Source organism: Pavona decussata, unplaced genomic scaffold (genome assembly GCF_977016875.1).
Source record: "Pavona decussata unplaced genomic scaffold, jaPavDecu1.1 SCAFFOLD_214, whole genome shotgun sequence".
Classification (NCBI taxonomy): domain Eukaryota; kingdom Metazoa; phylum Cnidaria; class Anthozoa; order Scleractinia; family Agariciidae; genus Pavona; species Pavona decussata.
The window spans coordinates 3,601,701-3,624,054 of NW_028145619.1; the positions used below are offsets into that span (position 1 = coordinate 3,601,701).

General features: G+C 40.6%; 3 protein-coding genes across 3 annotated transcripts; 1 reads left to right on the forward strand and 2 right to left on the reverse strand.

Annotated features, from left to right (window-relative positions):
- Nucleotides 1-9: 9 nt before the first annotated feature.
- Nucleotides 10-10,926, forward strand: LOC146460346 (uncharacterized). The gene is made up of 7 exons (XM_085088473.1): nucleotides 10-424; nucleotides 2,416-5,326; nucleotides 5,810-6,116; nucleotides 6,772-7,338; nucleotides 7,969-8,571; nucleotides 8,893-9,612; nucleotides 9,830-10,926. Exons 2-7 carry the CDS (start codon nucleotides 2,435-2,437, stop codon nucleotides 9,946-9,948), a joined length of 5,208 nt encoding a protein of 1,735 aa, XP_084944599.1. The 5' UTR covers nucleotides 10-424; nucleotides 2,416-2,434; the 3' UTR covers nucleotides 9,949-10,926.
- Nucleotides 10,927-11,086: 160 nt separating this feature from the next.
- Nucleotides 11,087-15,323, reverse strand: LOC146460347 (macrophage-expressed gene 1 protein-like). Its single transcript, XM_085088480.1, has 3 exons — nucleotides 12,855-15,323; nucleotides 12,354-12,648; nucleotides 11,087-12,234 (listed from the first exon to the last, which is right to left on the reverse strand). The coding sequence occupies exons 1-3, from the start codon at nucleotides 14,488-14,490 to the stop codon at nucleotides 12,012-12,014; spliced, it is 2,154 nt and encodes a 717-aa protein (XP_084944606.1). The 5' UTR covers nucleotides 14,491-15,323; the 3' UTR covers nucleotides 11,087-12,011.
- Nucleotides 15,324-16,729: 1,406 nt separating this feature from the next.
- On the reverse strand, nucleotides 16,730-22,128 carry LOC146460348 (uncharacterized). Its single transcript, XM_085088353.1, has 4 exons — nucleotides 21,988-22,128; nucleotides 21,149-21,238; nucleotides 20,555-20,658; nucleotides 16,730-19,626 (listed from the first exon to the last, which is right to left on the reverse strand). The coding sequence occupies exons 1-4, from the start codon at nucleotides 22,121-22,123 to the stop codon at nucleotides 19,417-19,419; spliced, it is 540 nt and encodes a 179-aa protein (XP_084944479.1). The 5' UTR covers nucleotides 22,124-22,128; the 3' UTR covers nucleotides 16,730-19,416.
- Nucleotides 22,129-22,354: the final 226 nt, after the last annotated feature.

The window sequence follows — 22,354 nt, forward strand, 5'->3', positions numbered from 1 at the left end:
TTCAAAGAAAGCTTGTGATTCCAAAGTTGCGTATCTTTATTTTAAAGATACAATTTAGAAAACATTTTTAGCAAGATGCGTGAGAAGATTTGCAATGACCCACCCTTCCCTTGATGATTTGAAAATGAATTCAAATCGTCATGTGATTTCTGGGAATCTTTTCTAACCAACTGAGAAATTCCCAGAAACGGTGCAAATGAAAACTTTGCCAGGTTTCTCGTTAAATGTTAAAACAAAGTTGAAGTAGATATAACTGAATGTTCTAGGGGCCATATCCTGCAACATTCAGCAATTTGCCGTAGCTTTTTAGATATTACGAACAAAACCTTCCAGGACTGGTTCACTTCCGCTTTGGAAAAACGACAGCGAAGCAAGTCCGATCATCGCCTTGTTGATGTTCACTGACGTTCCAGTTGAAGTAATAGTAAGTTGAATCGCTTTAAACAATACTTTATGCGTGCACGAGTGATTACAGGGACAACCGAAAAGGTTAAAAGGTTTCTGAGAATTTCGAAGCCGCATTTGTTGCGGGATAATCACAGAAGCTTACGAGCATTTGATACTCCAAGCGAAACAGCAGGGCTTATCGACACAGAAATACGGAACATAATTAATGCACAAAAATAAGTTACTTAACATAACCTATATCAGTGAGTTATTTCAATTGATTGCTAAAATATCTAACCTTTGTGAAGAGATTGATTCTTTCACTGCCGGATTCTGCGGAATAATTAAATCCTATGGGTGCTCTTCTGTGACAATTAACTGAACTCTTAAGTAGTCGTATACCCTGGTATACCTGTGTTACGGTTTATTGTAATCATTAAAGAGTACAAGCTTAGGTTTTAAATTTGTTGGGTCATGAAAAAACTCAGTTTAATCGCTTAGGAGATGAGCGAGACTCACTAATTAATACAGCTCTCTTATTAATATCTGGATTGTTATTATTATTTCTGATATTATTATCCATATTATTACTATCAGGGACACCCAACAGTTGATTTGGTTGCATACCTGTTCGGAGGGCATTAATCACCTCAGAAATTTGAACATATTTGTTAAAAAAAAATCTAGATTTCTTTGACAAAATGACAGCTCAAAAAATTTCGCAACACTGCAAAACTAATTCCTTTCGTTTCCGAAGGACTACATATATCGCTAATAAGGCGAAAAAAGGTCCAATAAGGTTCTATTCCCTAAAACTTTCTGCAATTTAAATTTCAGCTAAAGCATCTAAAAACACATCAAAATGAATTAGTTTACACAGACATGTCTTCAAAAGGGCGCAAAACGATCTGAGAACACATGCAGAAGACAACATGTCAAGTGCTTTGTTTAAATGTCGTCGTTGGGTGAACGTGTCTAATTCCTCTACACAATGTTGAAATCAAACAGCAGCTCCAAAATGCAACATCAGTAGACATGTTTGGGTTTTTACGGACCGTGAGACATTGGAGAATTCTAGACATAACTTAACGTAGGGAACCTAAATACACCTACATGGCCACACAAGCAAGTAGCAATCACCCAATGAAAAACTCACAACATCAAGAGAAGATCCTCTCTTGACGGCAACATACATAAAAGAAGGCCTTCAAAGCCGGAGCCTTCACGGAGGTCCAAGCCAACTATCACCTGGAATTACAAGCATTCAAGCATCGTCATGAACATTATTTTCGTTGTTCGATGACTAAAATACTTATTTAATTTAATAGACCACGCGCAATCGTTTTCTCAGCGCGGGTATTCACACTTTTGGCATAGTGTTCAGAAACTGGCTCAAACCTAGTTTGTTCTGACCACTACTGCCCAATTTTGGTGCTCTGAACCTTGTCAGAACCTTTGGAATTTGTAGACAAATTAAAAACTTAAAAAGGATCTGTGAGATACATGTACAGGCTAACTTAGACCTTGAACGACCTTGAATCAGAAGACAAGTATGACGGTCACAAACTATCAAGTATAAACACAACAAAAAGAAATCAATGCTTACAACACTAGACGAACAATATTCAGCTCCATAATAGTTGCGCTTCTATGGTACTAGTTGTCTTTCAGTGTTTGAAAAGAGAAATTTGCGATTTGGGGCGTTCGTTGGCTGCATTACCTGTTAACTCCTCCTCCCTTCCCCATAACGCCCACTCTTATTAAAGGCCCCACCATTTGGAGAAAAAAATTATTCTGGTCATGACAATTCCTAGCTATATGCTTGTCCCCTCTTTTTTTCAAACTCCTCCGTCTAATTCTATCAAACTTTATTGGGCAATACACACGGATATAAATGGTACAGATAAATACACACACCCCTTACGAAGTTTTATAGGTACCAGGGTCTATCTTAAACCGAGAGTGTGCGGTATTTGTTATTCACTACGTGGTAACTGATTGTTCCATTACCCTTTGTAACTCGGACAGGCACTCCCTGTTGTACAACATGGTGTTAAAGCCTATCGAAGACGACGGAAACGGACGCCCCTTAATTCACTTTCCAAAAAGGAAGACGGGCGTTGATCCTGACAAAGTCATTGTAAAAACCATAGCAGTAGAAGTAACAAGACGAGATGACAAAAATTACGAATGGAGGGATTTTAAAGTGGAAGTAAGAGATGACTCACAGAACAGTATGTGCCCTTTGTATCGTGATTATGATCCAAAAAACTTCCTCACTGTCCACTTCAGCCCTGCAGCTCCTTTCGATGCAGTGTTCAAGTTTCTAAAGAGTGGCATCACTCTAAAACACAAACAATCTGCACAAGAGTGTTTCGTTTTCTTTGGTCATAGCGCCAGTCAGCTCCGAGAGAGAACTTGTATTCTGTATAACGAGAAGCAAGGGAGTGTGGCAGAGGTATTAAAACGTTTCGGTGAATTTGATAGGATCCAAGATGTCGCAAAGAGAGCTGCTAGAATTGGTCTACTGTTTTCAACTGCTAAGGCGGCTTGTGATATTCGCGAGGAGCTATTAAGTGCTGTGGAGGACATCGAGCGAGACAGATACAACTTTACAGATGGGTGTGGTTTTATTTCAACAGAGTGCGCCAAACGTGTCACAGAGAACCTTAACATTGAGACGATGTATGAAGGTATCAAGTCACCTGCGATTCCATCTGTGTTTCAGATTCGTCTCAAAGGCTGCAAAGGAGTTCTGTCGCACAATCCCAGCCTGACAGAAGGACTGCAAATCCGTCCTTCGATGGAGAAGTTTAAATGGAGTCGTATGGGACCACATCCCCTTGGAATTGTCGATAAGGGATTTTCAAGGCCAAATGAGTTTGGTTCCTTAAATAAGCAGTATATTATGCTTCTTTCAGCGCTTGGTATTCCAGATGAGGCTTTCCTAAAAAAGCAAGAGGAGTACTTTAAGGAACTTCAAGAGATCACAACAAATCAAGAAGTTGCTGTTAAGTATTTGTGCGTCAGTGGGGAGTTTCAGTTGGCAGAGAAACTTTTGAAGACGGGACAAATAGACCCGAAGATAAAACGATCGCTTGAACAATTTCGCAACAGGGTTCGAGAGCCCCAGCAATCAAAAGCAAATCCTTTGCAGAAATCAAAAAAATCTGCCGCCCAGAAATTGAAAATTCCTATCGAAAAGTCAAGAAATGTTTATGGCGTGTGCGATCCTTCTGGGAAATTGAAACCCAAAACAGTCTTCTTTCAGCCAACAATTCGAGGACAACCGACAATTTTAAATGACATGCGCGTTGTGGTTGCTAAAAATCCCTGTTATCACCCAGGAGACATTCGCATTTTGCGTTGCACTGATGTTTCTGAATGCCACCATTTGGTTGACTGCGTTGTTTTTCCAACAGAAGGGAGAAGACCTCATGCAGATGAAATCGCTGGAAGTGATCTTGACGGTGACAAGTTCTTCGTCTGCTGGGATGAGGATCTTGTCCCAGGAAAAGAAGAAAACCCTTGTCAGTATCCAGCAGCCAAACCCATGAAACGAAGCAATCCTACAAGAGAGGACTTCTTGAAATACTTTGCGAGGTACAGCAACTCCACTGTGAGCAAACTCGATAGTTTGTTTGACAGATGGGCCGATGCTGAAGGCATCAACTCAACGCAATGCAAGATGGTTGCCGCTCTTTTTTCGCGCGCCATTGATGCGGCCAAGACAGGAGAGAAAGTTCAAATCCCTAGAAACATTTTAGAAACACCTATGAAGAATGACAACAGCGACAAGTTCGTTTGGCAGAAGCTCTACCAAAGGGCAAAGATATTTGAGAGCGATCAAGCCATGGAAAATTTGATGCATGAAAACGTGGATGCGTTTGAGGAAGAAGACATGCTTGCCATCATTAGCAACCGGGAGTCCCGACTCAGTGAATACAGGCTGTTTCGGTTTCTGTATAAATGGTGCCATCAGCTCAACAAAGAGAGGGACATTACCCGCTACATTCCCTACGTCGACTTCACTAAATTTAGTGAGGAGCAGCGCAAATCATTACCAGCAGACCTCCCACACACTGACCTGGAGCCTCTTCTCCATCCTCTTCATCAGTCAAAAATTCTTTTGAAAGATGACATCAAAACTTTTAAGCTTGAACGAGAACACGAGAAGCGTTGGTGTCTTGTGTACAGAACACAGGGTGGAGAAATGTCGTGGAACGTACTGCACAATGTTTTGACTTCTCCTCTGGAAAAGCTGCTCGTTTTCAACTTTCAGCTTGGAGGAATACAATGGGCGATTTCCTTGGCTATGTCAGTTCCTTTAAGCTCTTCTGAAGTGCTAACTTTAGGGAACGAAGACCACACTGCCCAAGCGTTTGTTTCAGTAGCTGTTCACTCGGGAGAAAGACACGTCTTGGATCTTAAAGGAGGTTATAGCTTCGCTTTGGAAGGAAGACGGCTGGATATCTACACAGGAAAAAAGCAGAATACATTCATCTGTCTCCGTGAAGACGAAAACGACTCTGTGCCTATCATGAGTGTTGCCCTTGATCGATTCAAGTCATCGCTACCCCGCGATTATCAAACCCGACTCCGACGAGAACAGTTCTTGCAGATGGAAGTTTTCTGTGTGTACGATCACTCCGATCCTGGACAGAAGATTCAGAAGATGCCGCTACAGCATTCCGTTTGGGATACAGATTCCGATGGGAATGATCCCAACCAGAATGTTACTGCAAGCGGTAATGTAGCGCAACCTGAGTTCGTAACCCGTGAAGCTGATTTTCCAAGTCTGCATTGTGATCCTGAAGCGCTGATGAGCGATTTGGACAGAATTCTCCAAACTGTGCATGAACTGCTGGAGAAGGGTCAGCTGCAGAGCAGCCATCTAGATAAAGTGTACGACCGAATGATGTCCCTATTGGATGAGGAGGTTTGTCAATTCTGTTTCTTCAAAAGTTTTAGGGGGTTTTGTCGTGCTATGTGTAATTTATAGCATGTATACTAACGTATGCGGAAGAATATGTAATCAGAGAATAATTAGAAGAATTAGAGAGTAATTTAGTTTTAGCAGAAGAATAAGAATTATAGGTCATATATTATTTAGGGTTTTCCAAAGATTCCGAAGCGGTGGTGTCCCATTTAGCAAAAGCCTAAACGATTAAAGATCTTCCAAAAAGATTGCCTGACGTCTTTACTTAAACTTTGTATGGAGTAATACAGTTTCAACAGCTCCCAGATGGCTTGATAGCTCAGGTGGGAGAGCGCTATACTGGTATTACAGACGTCATAGCTCGAATCCCGTTCAAACCTGAATTTTTTATTAGGCTCTGTTTCGCTGTGGTATGCTTATCTATAAAGTGATGTCTTGTATCTTCTTTGAGCCTTTTTCGTATGTATCGATATTCATTTATAGGAGAGGCGTCAAATAGCTTGCCATTTAGAGTCAGTTCTATGGAGGTCTAACATTCCTTTGAAGACACCCGAACATTACAAGAATCTGCTGATCTGTTTGTTAAGTGGACTCCAAGAATTTTGTGTTGACGTTGTCCTTGGCGAGACCGTACTCATCACACTTGTAGCCCGTGTAAAGCGATTCCTGGACTCATTGTGGAAGAGAAATGTTAAGTTTACAGTGGAGCAAATGTACGAGATTATCGACGCAGTGCTCCTTGGAACCGACTATACCACTGGAAACCGCATTGTTGAAGTCGTTCGCCAAGGTAAGCCGTTGCCCTTTTGCCTTGTTTTGCTCTTGGCAGGTGAAACAAGAAAATGGCACCTGCTCTCTCCGGCTACCCTTTTCACGACATACTGAACTTGCAGAACTTGCACGTTAATAAATACTGGTTGTTGTGTGGACACATCACAAAAGCAGCGAGCCTGACCTTCTTCGTCAACCTTTCATGGCTACCTAAAACTTGCCGTGTCAAACGTTTGGTCAACTCATGCGTGATGCATCAGGCATTGAGACGGCGAGGTCTCTTTCTTTTAGGTATCCTCTTCACCAAGATTCAAAAAATACTTATAGCTTCTGGAAAGCTGAAAACCTCTCGGTCACAGTTTTGAACTTAACGTTGGAAATTCTGGACAATCTGAACCCCTCTCCCAGTTTCAATTTAGTCTTAGGACAGTCCATGCATTTGAGCTGTAAACGATATTTACTGGATTTAAGAACTGTTGTTGATTGCATCCCCACCACGTTACCCTGTAGCATGTTACCTAGATAGGCAAGACTGCTTCTGGACACCAAAAACACAATTTTCTTCTACAGCACCCCAATGCGTACTATGCCGTAACTATCTATGTAAGCCACACAGACAAAACCTAAAGCAACATAATCAAACAGGTTATACAGTTTTTCTTGTTTACCTCTAGGTGACGTACCACTGGAAGGTTTCACATCTCACCCAAATGCCTTGCCATACTTTTTTCACTGGATCTCACTGACAACACTCGAGTCCCTAGAAGAGATTAAACAAGCTGTTCTGTTATCTCACGCGACTAAACAACACGATCGCGTTAAAGCCGAAGCCATATCATGTAGCGAGGAAGAATTGACCTTCAAGCTGGTGCTTACAGCTGGAAGTCAGTCATTCCGTCCTGCAGATGGTGTCGCGTTGAGTCGATCAGGTATCGCTAACCGTAAATACGTGGGTGAAATAACTGCTATAGATGGAACAATCCTTACTGTTAATATAGTGTGGCCCACAACTGCAGACGACAGCTCAAAACAGGACATCGTAAAAGGGACGTGGTGCCTACACAGGTTTCCGAGTTTGGTGGGATACCGGAGGATAACCGCTGCTTTGAAAGCGTTTCAGGACATGACGACATGTGGACAAGCTCTCTTTGAGGGAATTGTTGGAAGCTTCTGCATCAGTGACTCCTCCAGTCCAGAAACGCAGGAGAAAAGGGACACAGCTACTGATGATGCGCAAAAGGGTAACTATGAGGAGTTCTTTTTCTGTCCATCCTGGCTTTATATGCCTTACAGTTCCGATAGTAAGTCTCTAACATTTTAGAAATAAAACCCGTTTGGGCAGTTCTAGCTCCGAATTTCATCAACTATTTTTGTTGTTATTTTTAAGGCATCTGAAATGATAATGTGATTTGTTCGGATTTTGTATTAAAGGTGTAAATTTTGCCTCTTGTTCCATTTTATCATTAATCCGTGAAATAGGTGAAAGGATAAATGTGAGGTGGAATCCCGGGACTCGTAACGCGTCTTCTTCCCTCGAGCTTAGTCATTCTACCCTCATCCTTGAAAACTTGATCTCAAATTAGCATTTACTATGTCTCTGGTAAATGTCTGCTGCCTTTGATCATTGTGTGTATTCTAGCCAAAAAGCAGAACTACTTTGAAGCCTCAAACTTTAGCAACTACCCAAAGGAGGCGTTACGCTGTGAGTAAGCCAAGAGCAAATAACTTGGCATCTTAGCGGAAAAGCCCGGAATACTTTGGATAAGCGGCACAGAATTTTGTATACACTGGTGTCAGCCAACGAAATACCCCTACGGTTACTTATCTTGGTCCAATCGATCTTTAAATTTGTTTTAATTTTCTTTGCTTAGCTGCAAATGGAACAAGTGTATCGAGACCAGATGAAGACAAATCCGCGTTGTCCAGCGTTTCATTCGTGCCTTGGGATTCAGGCAACGAAAGCCAAAATGCTGCAGTTCAAGATGCCACTTGCAGCGAGTCTCCCATAACTCTCATCCAGGGACCGCCTGGATCGGGCAAGACTGTCACATGCGCGGAAATCGTGCGCCGCTGGCTCTTGAGCAGTGAGGATGCAGTTCTTCTGGTGGCGGAGACAAACGAGGGTGTCGACAATCTTCTGAAAAAGCTCTTGGTTCACGGCGGACAACAAGAAGAGATTGTTCGCTTTGGAAGCTCAGGATGGAAAGTAGCAAAAGAATTGGAACATCTGACGTTTGAATCCAAGTACCGACAGCAAGTTCCTGACAAAAAGGACCGCAACAGAATCGACAAAAAGATAGCCAGAAGGATTCTGCAGGGTTCCAAAGTCCTTTGCACCACTTGTATCAGTGCTGGGTCCGCGCTGCTTGATGGGATCACGTTCAAACGAGTCTTGGTTGACGAGGCATCGCAAGCTACTGAGCCTACGATTCTTGTGTCTCTTTCGCACGGTTGTCAAAAGCTTGTTTTAGTGGGTAAGGCGTTAAAAGTCAGCTTGTGTCCTAATTTCATGTGACATTTAGTGATGTATATGTTTTTTCGTAAGAAGTTCACCACCCTTTCCAACACTAGATTGTCTTAAGTTTTGGACGAAGTAAAAACGCTAAAATTTCCCAGTGGTTTCAAGAAATTGGTCCAAGAGCCACCTTAAAGATAAAGAACACAATTTAACCAATATTGTGGTTTGCAACACAAAGCGTTTAGTCTACATTTTGTCGTGACGATCATTTTACTCTTTATACTCGATTTTCTCTGTTTTTAGATATAGGAAACTAATACACTGCACTATTATTCAGGGGATGACCAGCAGTTGCCTCCCATGGTGCTGTGTGAACGTGCAAAGGGTCCTAATCTACTTTCAACATCCATGTTCTCTCGACTGCGGCAAGTAGGGTTTCCTGTGCGGATGCTCGATATCCAGTACAGAATGCATCCATCGATAGCCTGGTTTCCTTCACGCCAGTTTTATGATGGAAGACTCAAGAGCGGTGTCTCTGAAGAGCAGAGAAAAGCGCCTGCAGGTTTCAATTGGCCAAATAATAACATCCCTGTTGCTTTTCTAACCACGCCCAATTCGGCGGAAGAGATGTGCAAGGCATCGTCCAAGCAGAACGATTTTGAGGCCAGACAAGTCTGTGAAGTGGTTCGTGATCTACTGAAGGCGGGAAACGTGACAAGTGAAGAAATTGGAGTGATCACACCTTACAGAGCACAGCTCAAACTGATCTCGGAGAAAGTAAAGCAGCTTGAAAACGTCTCTGTCAGAACGGTGGATGGATTCCAGGGCCAAGAGCGTGACGTTATCGTTTTCTCGGCCGTGCGGTGTAACGAACACGGATATGTCGGTTTCCTTGACGACGAGAAGCGAATGAACGTTCTTCTTACGCGCGCGCGTAGAGGAATGATTGTGATTGGCAACAAGAAAACACTTGAAAAATCAGATTTGTGGAAGAAGTGGATTCAGTGGGTAGAGGAGAACAAACTTTCATGTGACTGTACCCCAGATGACGCGAGAGGTACGCAAAGTTTTAGTTAACCCATTCGATCTTGTCCTTTGCAGGTCATGCTTGTGTCGATTACGGTTGACAAGTATTAAAACTAGAACTCTTAGCTTTTCCCTGAGTCGAAGCCCACTATCACCCTTAGGAATAAACAATGGTGTACCCTGCTTGCCTGTTAGCGAATAATCAATTACGAAACTAGTGTTGACAGATATACATGTTTATATTCCAGAAGCACAAAGCACATCAGCAGGAAGGACAGATAGAGGTCGCGGCTCGCCACAAAGAGGGTCAGTACGTGGTCGACGTGGAAGAAACTGGAAAGCTGCTCGTAACAGCTCGCGTACGTGATTACGCATCAAGGGAAAAATAACACTATTAAAAAGAAAGAAAAAATTACCTTATTTACTCGAAGAAACTAGTCTTCTAATAGACCCTTCTCCAAAAAATAAAAATTAAAAACGTATACCAGCACTAGAAAGAGCACTTTTACTTTAGTAACCCTACGAAGTTTCAGCATATCAGGTGTAATATCAGCTGAGAAAATGTAAGTTGAAAAATGAAACATTTACAGACGTTTGTATGACTTGGGGTATGACGTATACCCCAAGTCATACAAACGTCTGTAAATTTGTCAAATTTCATCTTACATTTCCCAAGCTAATATAACACCTAATAAGCTGAAACTTTACAAGGTTACTAAAGTAGAGGTGCTTTTTCCAGTGCTGGTATCAGTTCTTCATTCATTTCAATTTTAACTCATTCAAATCTGTTGCCGCCATTTCGGAGAGGGGTCTATTGACCGCCATTACTAAGAAGTCAGTTATGAAATTAATGTTTGTTAGGTGCTGAGAGAGAGAGAGTTTATTGAGTTGCTGTTAACCCTCTAAGACCTAGTATCAATATGAATATTCTCCTTACTCCTCTCCATACATATGATACTATTTGAGAGAATTTGTGTCAACATCAGGACATTTCATATTTAGTGGTCATTTTCTTTATTCTCCTCACCTGTTCGTTTAAACATGTGGTGTGGGGAGAAAGTTGCTGTTGGTCACGTTTGGGGTTTTAAGGGCTAAGACTATTTCTGTAAACTTAACATACATTCTAGTCAGTGATCTTTGAATTAACTCCACATGTTCTATCATCTGTGTACGAACAGGATGAACGGACAGGATCAACTCAGACTCTTTATCGGCTGTATAATACTTGTTGGATTAAGCTAGTAGATGTTAATGCCACAACGTATTTTAGGGTTTTGCCAAAAAAATCGTTAAGTTTTTAAATATTCATGTTAAATGAAATTATTAAATTTTCTTAAAAGACAAATACTTTTGAAGGATACTACGAACACTTTTAAAAGCGACTGTAGAAAGAAGTGTATCCTCAGAATACCCCCTCCCTCTCTTCCCCGTACACGAAATGCCAAAAGCGTCAGGCTTATTTTGGAAGTTTTTAACGCACATTTTTGCTCATTCAAACTTCAGTGTTTTGAAGTTTTTGTTACCAGTTTTACTTTCTTTGTTGACATGAACGCCGTTCCCAATTCGGTCACCCTGGATAGCTGGGACACCTTGCATAAGATTTATGAGTTGGAAAATCACGACTTAATTCAAGAAAAGCCAATTCATATTCTCAGTTGCAAAACACGTTTATGTACGGCTGGCTGGTACAAAACTCAACTTAACCACGAAGGTGTGTGTAGTTTGTTTCGAGCGCTAGTCAAAGGTTTCACGTGGACTCCCTCTTCCGGGAAAAGCCTAGGTTTGACCGTGAGTTTGTTGAGACATTCCAGCAATACCGGATGTCCGCGGCAAAAATGGCGACCCATTGGAATTCAACTTTGTTTTTCAACGAAGGCCTGTGTCTCAATAAACAAACTTCTCCGAGAATGAGTTGCTCATGATCAGAAAGGGCCGCAAATCATCCTTCTTGGCATATGGTGAGGCAGGTAAATGTCTGCTTGAATTTCAAGTGAATTTTAGCAAGTTTTCGAAGTGTTCTCCTCAAATGACAGGTCAAATTTGACATCACGTTTTCCAACCTTTCCAATAACTAAGCACAATATGCTGCGTTGCGTTTTTGTGTTGTTTTATTTTGTAAATTTTCCCACAAGACCTAATTTACCAAAATTAAATTTATTTATACTGAATTATCAGTTTATAGCTCATTCTTGTGCGACCCTGATAATTCTTTTTGCCTTACATTTTGACTTGACTACCTTCAATTAATAAACTGCCATTTGAACTTAGCAATGGAAAAGCATTCTAACAAGAGAGTAAAGATCCAGGCTAACCTGAAATCATAAATTACACTTAATCGGCCTTCGAACTCGCGGGCCCGGGCATAACTTACATGTAACATCCCCTTTGTAGAACTTGATTTGGAATACGTTTTTGTCAAAAGCTGCCGGTCTATGAAATCAACTCTTCATCGTTGATTGTCCCGTGTAATGCACTATCTGTGGCCAGTGGCTTCAATTGCCTGTTTTTGTGACGTCGCCAGCAAATTATAGCAGCGACTAACAATCCAGCTGATCCCGTGACGCCAAGTGCAATTGCTGCCATAGTTCCAGCGCTCATATGTGCTTTCGCTGCCCCATTCATGTTGGTTCTAGCTGCGTATCCTGCAACAGAGCTGAACGAAAACAGAAATACAATCAAACCTGAATGACCGGGCTCAAAATCAACATTGGTCCTGCTTTCTTTCTCGAACACTAGCTATTTCCATGAAAAATTCAAAAATCAATAGGGTACCTATTTGCCAGTAACCACTGAGAAGAGTGGGAGGGTTTACACCAGATCTGTCCAGTGTCTTCATTCACCAACAACCGCGGTGCAGAGTAGTTCGGGATCTTGGGTTCGCTGTCATAAGGAGGTCTTATGATAGTCGGTAATCCTTGGCTGTTGAATGCATTAGCCATCACACAGAAGTTTATCTGGCAGTCCTGCTCAATTGCTCCCAGGTGTTGCGAATAACCGGTTGGACAGGTTTTTGGCCAATCAGGTGAAAAGTATTGCTCGCCAAGCTTTGCATCCAAATTTGATCGACCTGCGGTGTAAACATTGACTTTAACTTTTAACAAAAGGTTTTGGTTACGTTTAATAACAAATATATCTTTAGTCAGGAGGCAACGTCACCCTCAGGTGGTTTTCAGGCTGGTCCTGAGTAAAAGTAAACGTTTTATGTCTTGCCTAAACGCTTGCGCTTTTCGCTCTTACTTGTGTCTGTACTTACAACATTAACATTAACATTACCTGTACTGAGAGGATTGCCTTTACTGCAGCTGAAGAAACCGCCAAACGGGACTGACTTCTCAAGGCCAAGCTCATAGTCATCACTAACGCACACTTCCATCGTAGCTCCAAAACGCAAAGGGTGGAACTTCAAAGGGCAGCTACGAGTTTGTGTGACGGGGTTGGTTAACCCCTGGCTGTAGAGTCCCCCGAAGAGATAACCCTTCTTGGCAGGCACCTTATCCCTAGCAACACACCAGTATGTTGAGTAAGTGGCGTATCCACACATCTTGTTGCAGCGTTTAAAGAAAATCCAGCTGCGGTGACATTCGTCATGGCAACTTTCAGGGGTGCGACCTTGATGAGTCAAAACGGGCTCAAACCCATCACTACAGCTGTAGTTGGATGTGAGGGGGTTCTTTTGAATTAGGGGCTCGCATGGATCGCCATCTGGAGACCCCTCAGATCGACACGTTTGATATATACCCCCGAAAGTGTAGTTGTTCATAGTCTTTTTTTCGCAGGATCCATCATCGAGGTTTGCTTGGAAACTGAAGTTCGGAGAATCTTTTTTCGTGCATCCAACAATAGTATTATGCCGATAGTATTGTGTAATGGCTTTTTTAACAACGTTTTTTACCTCAAGGGTCAATTCTTGAGATATTTCCGGCAAACTTTCGGGCGATACCGCAAAATGTAAAGGATTCCCTGAACGATCAACTGCAGCAAGTTCACCTTGTAGGAGATTTTCCCATTGACTGATGCTGAAATTCACCGCGCCGATATTCGGCCCGCCAAACGTGGACACGATAGAATGAACAGTGTTCCTAGTGTATTCTTCCAAATCTTGTTTGGTTATTGCTGGGCCGTAGCTAAATTTCACTCCAAACAATCCCAAAAATGACAGACTTGCTGCGGCAGTGATCTTCCTTTCTTCTCCGTTTTGATTCTCGATGAATTCATTCGTCAACTGGTCCACTTTAGTAAGGGCACCACCAGCCTTGACACTTGTTATGTAGTGCGTTCCGAAGTTTCGGACAAGCTGTTGTCCAAGATAGTTCGCGTAATCGATGTTGTTTTCCTGTAGATGGAAGGCGATTTCAAGCAGATGCGATTTGAACGCGAGATGAAGAGTACCTTCAGTTTGAAGCTCGGCCTTGTGAAAGTCATGGCGAATTTGGACTCGAGTCGTGGCACAATTCTCCTGAACTTGGTACCGCTTCACGGATTTAAATTCCGGTGAAAACGAACCGCTTATACTGCTAAACCCAAACGTAGTCCAGGTTTCAGTGTTAACGGTTTTAGCAGTCGTCGAAGAGTACTTGTTCCAGTGATCGTAAAACTCAGCATTCGTTTCTACTTTACTGCTTTTCACAGGATAAAGAATCACATTGTCCGGGATAAGAAACTTGCCGTCAAATGAGGTCTTACAGGTAGAATAACGAATCGCAAAAACTAAATTCATTTGTTCATTTCTGAGGTTGTCCCAGCCAGCTCCTGGAAGGACTTCGAAGGGATGGGCTCCTTCTGTTAGTGGACAGTGTCGCCGGTCGCCGGGTGGAAACCGAAGCGAGTCATTCTGACTGTATGCGAGAGCGGTATTAACAATCGCCAAAAGTAGAAATGAGGAGAGCAAAATCCTTTTAGAGAACGCCATTGCTGAACTAAGACTGAAACATACAAATATGGAATTCGAAAGTAAAACTGCACTTTCGAATGCTTCAGGAAAACGTAATTCACCACGCAACCACAAATAGCCCGCGATACTTTGGGTTGTTCGTCTTATGAAACGCTACCCGCGCATTATGGAAACGCGAGTAATAGCTTTGGAGAATAGCAAGCTGTAATCGTAGAAAGCAAGCCTAAAAAGGGTGTTTCTACTGTTCCACTGCTAAATTCTCCCAAATTTCTGTGAATACTCCTATTATTACCACAGAATTTTTTGGACCTTTCGAATGCAAAACCTGTCGACATATTTTAGATGAGAGGAGTAAACAGACTCCCTTTTCCTCAGGCTCCAGTTCTTTTAAGAGCGGATACCTTTCTCCAGCGGATAATTCACTATCCAGCAAATAAAATGTACCAGTTACAGTATAGTTCATCCGCTAGCTAGCGATATATTCGCTGGATAAAGTTACCAGGACGCGAAGCGGGATTACCAAAAAAGTTGAAAAAGAAAGTGAAAGGAAGGTATAGTCATGGTAAAGTCCCCCACACAGTGCTGTTGAGCGTATTTGAATATTTCATAGGCAATGCGCTTTATAGAAATTGTATATCACTATCAGAAGAATTCGCTTTCATTAGAACTCGAAGAAACGTAAATTTTAAATTGCACGTCTTCTGTAGCGACAATCTAACTGTTATTCAAAATCCAATTTGATAATCAAAACAATTTGTATCGCCTGCTCAGTTGCTGCCGATTGTGAAACTCAATAAACATTCCAAGAATCCTTTGTAATATCTCAAATTTTACGATAAAAAGAAATTGAAGGTTTATTTTCACGGGATGCTAAAAAATCTGCAACAAGCAGTACCAGAGGCAGCCTCTTTCAGTCATATTTTTAGGACATGACTTAGTCTTTTTACCTCTAAAAGGTAATAAAACAACACTTACAGACAGTTTCACATTGTTTTTGCAACTGAGCCACCAGGGTACCTTCTTATACCACTTCGTACCCAGACCTCTCTCTCATCATGCAAATAGCACGCAAAGGAAGATGGGAAGGAGAACGAAGGAGAGAGGAGCTTTTCACGTTCCCATGGTGCCTAGCGCTCATTTAAATGCGAAGATGCAGAGAATCAGAGTCGCGTAAAATTGGGTAGGGGTGTGCGGCCCGCTTCCCAAAACCCTTACCGTATTTATGACCAAAACCTGCGATTTTCCCTACCCTATTTATGACCTGAAGTAGCTTCTTCTAAAAAAAATCGAACCCAGGACTAGAGTGCAAAAATCTATTCCCTATTTATTACCAAAATGGCGGCAAAATGGCTAAAAGCGATACCCTATTTATGACCAAAACAGCCGAAAAACCATACCCTTTGGCGCCGCACATACCTATATAGCCCATATAAGGGAGTACCCCCCTGGGAGTCGCGTTCATACGGCAAACGGCAAATGAGAGATTCGCGTTTATGTTTTCTTGAAAAAATAACTCTAGATTATGGCCTTACATGTTAACACAAAGCTATACTCAATTTTACCGAGAGAATGAAAACGGCGAACGGCAAATGAAGGTTAAACATGGTCACGTGGTCATTTCTGTCGTTTGCCGTAAACGTAATTCTAAATCTCTCAATTATAGCCACGGACGGCAACCGGAAGTCGAATGTTTCCTTTTTTGGTGTGGTTTTGCTCCTCACCACGGACAGGAAAAGCTCTTGTTGATGACTGTGGCTTGACGTTACAAACGCGATGGCGTGAAAACGCTACAAAAAGGGAAAAATTCAAGTTCCGGTTGCCGCCCGTGGCTCAAAAACGTCTGTTCTTAAGCTCCCTTTGGATAACACCCCGAGTGTTACCAAAACCCAATATTGCTACCACCAATGGATTTGCCACTGCCCAATCACTTTTGCATGGCAGTGCCACACATGGGAGGGGTTGGGGAGGAAATAGGCCATTTTACAGTTGTGTGCTTAGTAACCTGGCCTTGGATTGGAAGCGAGGCTGGCGGTGACCTTGTTTTGATACAAACCTCAGTGCTCTTCATACATAAATGAAAACTAGTTAGCATAAGAACAGCATGATTTACATATGAAAAGCAATGGTTTGTATCAAGACAAGGTCACCCCCAGCCTCGCTTCAATTCAAGGCCAGGTCACTAAGCACACAACTGTAAAATGGGCTATTGCTGAGGATGGGTGATCATTGTATACCAAATCAAGGACAATACAGGCGGTTTCATGCTTATTGATAACATTTTAATCTGATTAATTCTTTTCAAGATACAAAAGTGAGTTACATGAATAACCGTGAAGATTTTATTGACTAAAAACTTAAGTGCACAAAATTCAATTTTATCTTCAGAAATCAAACAAATATATTACTTTTAAATCCACTTTGGCTATTTTAAATGGAGTTTACTTTTTTCCCTTAGAAAGAAAATAAATCAAAAATAATTTAAAAGGTAAATAAGTGATTCCACCATTGAATCCATGAAAATGGAGTAAAGACCTTATGCCAAAATTGGGCTGACATTTTAATATTCTTTTGTCTGCAGGCAAATTAGACCCACTAGCCTCGTTCAGGATAAACCATTCTTTTGATTTTTAAACTCAAGAGCCAGGTTTGTAGGGCTAATTGGAATGCAAAATAAAGAAATTATATTAAAAATGCCAGCCATTTTTTCAAAGGGTCTAGAATATTAGTCTATAATATAACAAGCAAAAAAGAAGAAATATTTCAATACCAAAACACTCAATTTCAATTTTGTTTAATTTGTTTTAAAGGTATTTTCAATCATTTCAAATATTTTTGAACATCAGGGGAACAGTTCATTTTCGTGGATATCTGTTGAGAAGGCCCTGATTGCCTCGGAAATTCGGATTTAGTCATAAAGAAAATCTAAAGTTTCATAATTTGGCAAAACGTCAGCTCAAAATGTTGTGATTTTAATTAAAGGAAAACCTAATTCTGCCTTACTACATCCCATCTTTCTCAAATCTTTCAAATAAAATAAGATTTTCAAGACACGTTGGTCTGAAATAGCAAACTGTGTTTGCCATTAATGTATGTGGTATTCTATAGTATGAGTAAATTAATGTTTAGGGCCCCAGTGAGATAATTTCAGTATGTGAGTGATGCTTAAGGTTTGAAAACATTCTATGTAAAACGAAAAAAATCTTTCTTGCATATTTTGGCCTTGCAGATCATTCTAGAAAATCAACTGAGGGTTAAATACTTTTTAGTGACAAATTTTGAAAGGGAACCTCAATTCATGAACTTAACATAATTTGTCAAAAATACTGTCAATTTAAAATATCTTTAGAAAAGAGAAAAACATTTCATTCTCAGACCAAACACTGGATAGAACCTTATTCCAAAATGGCTTCCATTTTAATATTCTTTGTTTGCATTCCAATTAGCCCTTCCGTGCCTTGTTTAAGGTAAAATATTTTTTTGATTCTTGGGCTTAGGAATGAGGTAAGAAGGGCTTATTTGAATACAACAAAGAATATTAAAATGGTAGCCATTTTGGAATAAGGTCTGTGATTATTGCCTAATTTGGCATTTAAATCTTCTACATGTAATTGTGCTGCTATTTCGGGTATTGACGCCTATGATATTTGCTGAACTGTTGCAACAAAATCCCTCTTCTTGACAATGCTGCTCACATAAAATCCACTATGAAAAACGATGGCAAATGTGAAATTGTAAAAGAAAAATAGGCAATACTCATATCTATCTTTGTTGTACACTAAAATGCTCTTTCGACTAATTAAAAAAGAGATTGGAATTTAGACTCAAGTTTTAAGAGTTTAAAGCTACTTTTCCTTACAGTTGAGGTTAATTCCCTTTAAACCTAGAAGTATTGGAAGCCCCAACAGTGATCAGCATCCAATTTCTCATAATATGCAATATCGAGACTTAATCTTTGATATTTGGGCTTAAGGGGTTATAACAGGGACAACGTAAAGCACTCTTTGTCAATTAAGCTGGTCTTACTGGAATCAGCAGAAAAATAGATTAATTCCTATTTACAATCACAACTAACAGATGTAATGGGTGTGCAGCTTGAACAATGAGCTGCAAATTTAATATATTTTGTCCATTGATAATTAATTTTGATACCTTTAGCACAAACAAAGTTATTATGGCTGAATAATTTGACACGAATGTCCTGAAATTACATGACCTAGCCCCAATTCAATACATATACAATCACGACTTTTCATTCTCTGTTAAAAATAAGAGTCCATGTTTCTGGGAAAATCCAGATCTTTTAAAAGTCCTTTGAATCTTTTTTTTTGTTGTTTCCATAATTCAAACAAACTGAAAAAAATATTACTCATTACTGTATTCCAATAGGTTCATCAGATAAAAATGGAACTAATTTTTTTTTCATATAATTTCAAGATCTGGATTTTTTTCTTTTGGGGGACAGGGTGGGGGGAATGTATACTGACCACCTAACAATCATGCACCAAGAAACCTGAGCAAAATTTAGTCAGAAAATTTTTTTTTGCTGGAATCCAAGTGATCTAGAATTACAAATACCGGTATGCCCCGAGGTAGAACTCTCATATGAAAGGGGCGTGGATGCCTGTCATAAATTTTGAATTAAACCCCTAAAGGAGACCAATCTGGGCGTGGCCCAAGCTTTTTTGACCCCTAAAAGAGACCATTTTAAAACTCAGACAAATATATACTTTTATATTTCTTCCTGTGCAACCCTAAGCGCGACCTTCACAGCTAAATATAATGACGTTTTGCGCAGAACACCTTAAGTGAGACCAAAATCTGAAATTTACACCCCTAAGTGAGACCACAAGCATCTTGCCCCTTTCAAATGAGAGTCCCCCCCCACCCCCCGGGCAAACATGATCTGAGATTTTCTCACTTCTAAGTGTAACAACAGAATTTTAACTACTGTTTCTTTTCATGCGGTGGCACAACACAAACAGGGCATGAAGCATGATGGACTATATAATCACTAACACTACCCAGAATGGTGCGTCTGGCTGTGCTTTGTCCACGACATCCAACTACAATGAGGTCAACTTTTTCATTCTTAGCCTCGCTACATATCACATTGCCGGCAGGCTTGCCAACAACCAGGATAATTTCATGATGAAGCTGTGATTGAGAGGGAGTTGAAAGTATTATTAGTAAGGTATTGAAATAAGGTAATAGAGCTGTTTTTAGTTGAGTGTCATAAAACCATAAACAAAGTTATTACTCCGGCCAATCACAACAGATGCAAACACTGTGCTGTGAACCAATTAGATTTCAAAGCAAATACATGTAACAGGCGTCAAGGGTGGGAAACATGTGCGTGGGAGGCACGATAGGGTTTGGTTTTACATCTCACTGGTTGCCAAAGTGGCGCGAGTTTTGTCAACCTATCACAGAGCATAGTAATGCAAAACCAAAGCAAATAGGCATAATTATTACTTTCAACACTCAATTGAAAACCGTTCTATAAGTAAGTCCCAAAAATGACAAGCAACCCACACAATCAGTGCTATGTTCAAATTTCTCTTACAATGAAGCAAGGAACTTAACTAGGTAATTTCTGACATTAACCAAAAGGGACACTTAGCTTATAAGTATTAAATTTCACCCCAAAAGAACCTTACCTTATCTAATACCCCCCAGCCTCTGCCCCTCCCACCCCTCCCTCAGATGAGATGCTTAGTCCACTACAGGGTTTAACATCCATAATCTTATTATGTTTGGCTAAATTATTGGTCTGCCAGTATAACCCACTTATACACTTGGATAGAGAGAGACAATGGATGTCAAAGTTTTTTTTCCTTAAAATGCATGGAAGACTATCACAATTATTTTGATGCAACCTGAGCAGTTGCAAAATGAAATGCCTGAGAAAAATTCAGGTTTCAATGAGAAATAATCGCCAATTGTCTCTAATAGACAATTGCACTGCTGCTGAGACCAGAATTAACCCTGATTGCCATATTCATACACTTCTGAATACACCACGCTGCAAAATTACTGCCTCCAATTAACACTAATGAATTACATGTTCGGAACAATTTCATACCTTTTTCTCTTTACACCTGTTTTCATATTGTTTCATCATCACTTTAGCCTGTTCTCTCAATTCATTGACCATTTCACTCCATTCTTCATAGTAAGCAAAGACAACTAAGACGAAAAAGAGCACTTTAGGAATCATCTCTGCACAAATTCTAATGTTCACTAAATTAAGGACGGTGCCTACTATTGTAATTTTTTACTGCGCATACGTTCTGCGCATCTCGAGATACTCGGGTCTCCTATAGGTGGCGCCTACTAATACAGGGATATTTTTGCACGGTTTTAAACTATACGGAGAAAGCAGAACTTAGCAAATGCTTTTGGTATCTCATAAGAAAATTAGAGATGCATTTTTCAGAGATAATTAAGCTTTAAGTTAGGAAAAAATCCCATACATTGCGTTATATTTGGGTGCTTTTTAGAGATATTATTGCTTAGTTATCTCTGAAAAATGCATGGTTACTCCCAATTTTCTTTTTGGATTCCAATAGCCCTTGCTAAGATCTGCTTTTCCCGCATAGTCATAAACCGGACAAAAATACTTCGGTATTAGTAGGCACCGTCCTTAACAGAGCTGAACAGTATAAAAAAGACTTACATGGGCCAGAGGAATATGGAAGTGGTGGAATTTCAAAGGCATGTACTACAACCAATGAGTCTCCTTCACAGTATACATTGCTCAAGTACCCTAAAACAAACCAAACACAACATAAACGTAAACATCACTCAGAAATGTAATTATTGACAATGACTCTCATTGCCTCCAACACCATGTTGAAACTTGGGGTGGGGTGGGTAGAGCCTATTAAGCAGAAATGGAAGCAGAGGAGAGAAGAGAGAAGCAGTTTCAAATGCCAGTGGTAGGACAATGACAAAAATTAAAGGTTCACGTTGTCGGATACTGAGTTTGATCAGTAACTTACAATAACATTCCTGCGAAGTGGAAGAGGCCCAGGGGCAAGTATCAGGCGGGGAATTAGGGAGCATGAAATTAGCTCAATCTCGCTGAGTGGAACGACTAGAAATCTAGGCGGCGTAGAATGCGGCTTAAATGAGGCCGTCTAATAAGCCTTTATGGCTTTCTTGTTGTTTTTACAAAAAGAATGATGTGGGTGACATCGGCACATGCATGGTTTTATAAATAATGCTAGACATTCAAGGTCATTCACATTTTTCTCTTCGTCAAAAATGAGTTGTTTTTTTTTTTACCGCAGTAAAATATATACGAGCCCTGAGGTGTCCTTGAATAATTGTTGTTCCTAAGAAACGTGCTGCTCAGAAATTGTAAGCTTAATCTTTAATACAAACAACAAAACAATGCATGAAAAAAGTCACGAACATAAAATTTTTAACATACACTGGGCGTCAGTGATAACAAATTTAGGTAAATTAAGAGATATTTCAATAATAAGATCAAAGTATTCCAAAAAAACTTACATTCAAATGCTCGATCACCATGTTCGCTACCATCAACTGCGACTAGAACTTTTCTGCTGCTTGTTTTCTCCGCCATTTTAACACCTTGACGTGGCAGAGCTGTGAACTGGTACCTGTTAGAGCCTGCTGTATGCATGCCACAGCGGGTAGCCTAATACGAGGAACGTGCGAGAAATCACGAACCTAAAGTCACGCAATATTCTGGGAATGTTTTTTGAGGTGTTCAAATTGAGTGTGGTTGTTTTCAGGCATTGCTAGGGTTAGAATCTCCCAAACAAACCAAATACAAACTACCTTGATCCTTCCAGAGCTTTATATAAGAGAACCCTGGGCAAGGAGTATAGGTGGATTGCATTGCTGCCATGTC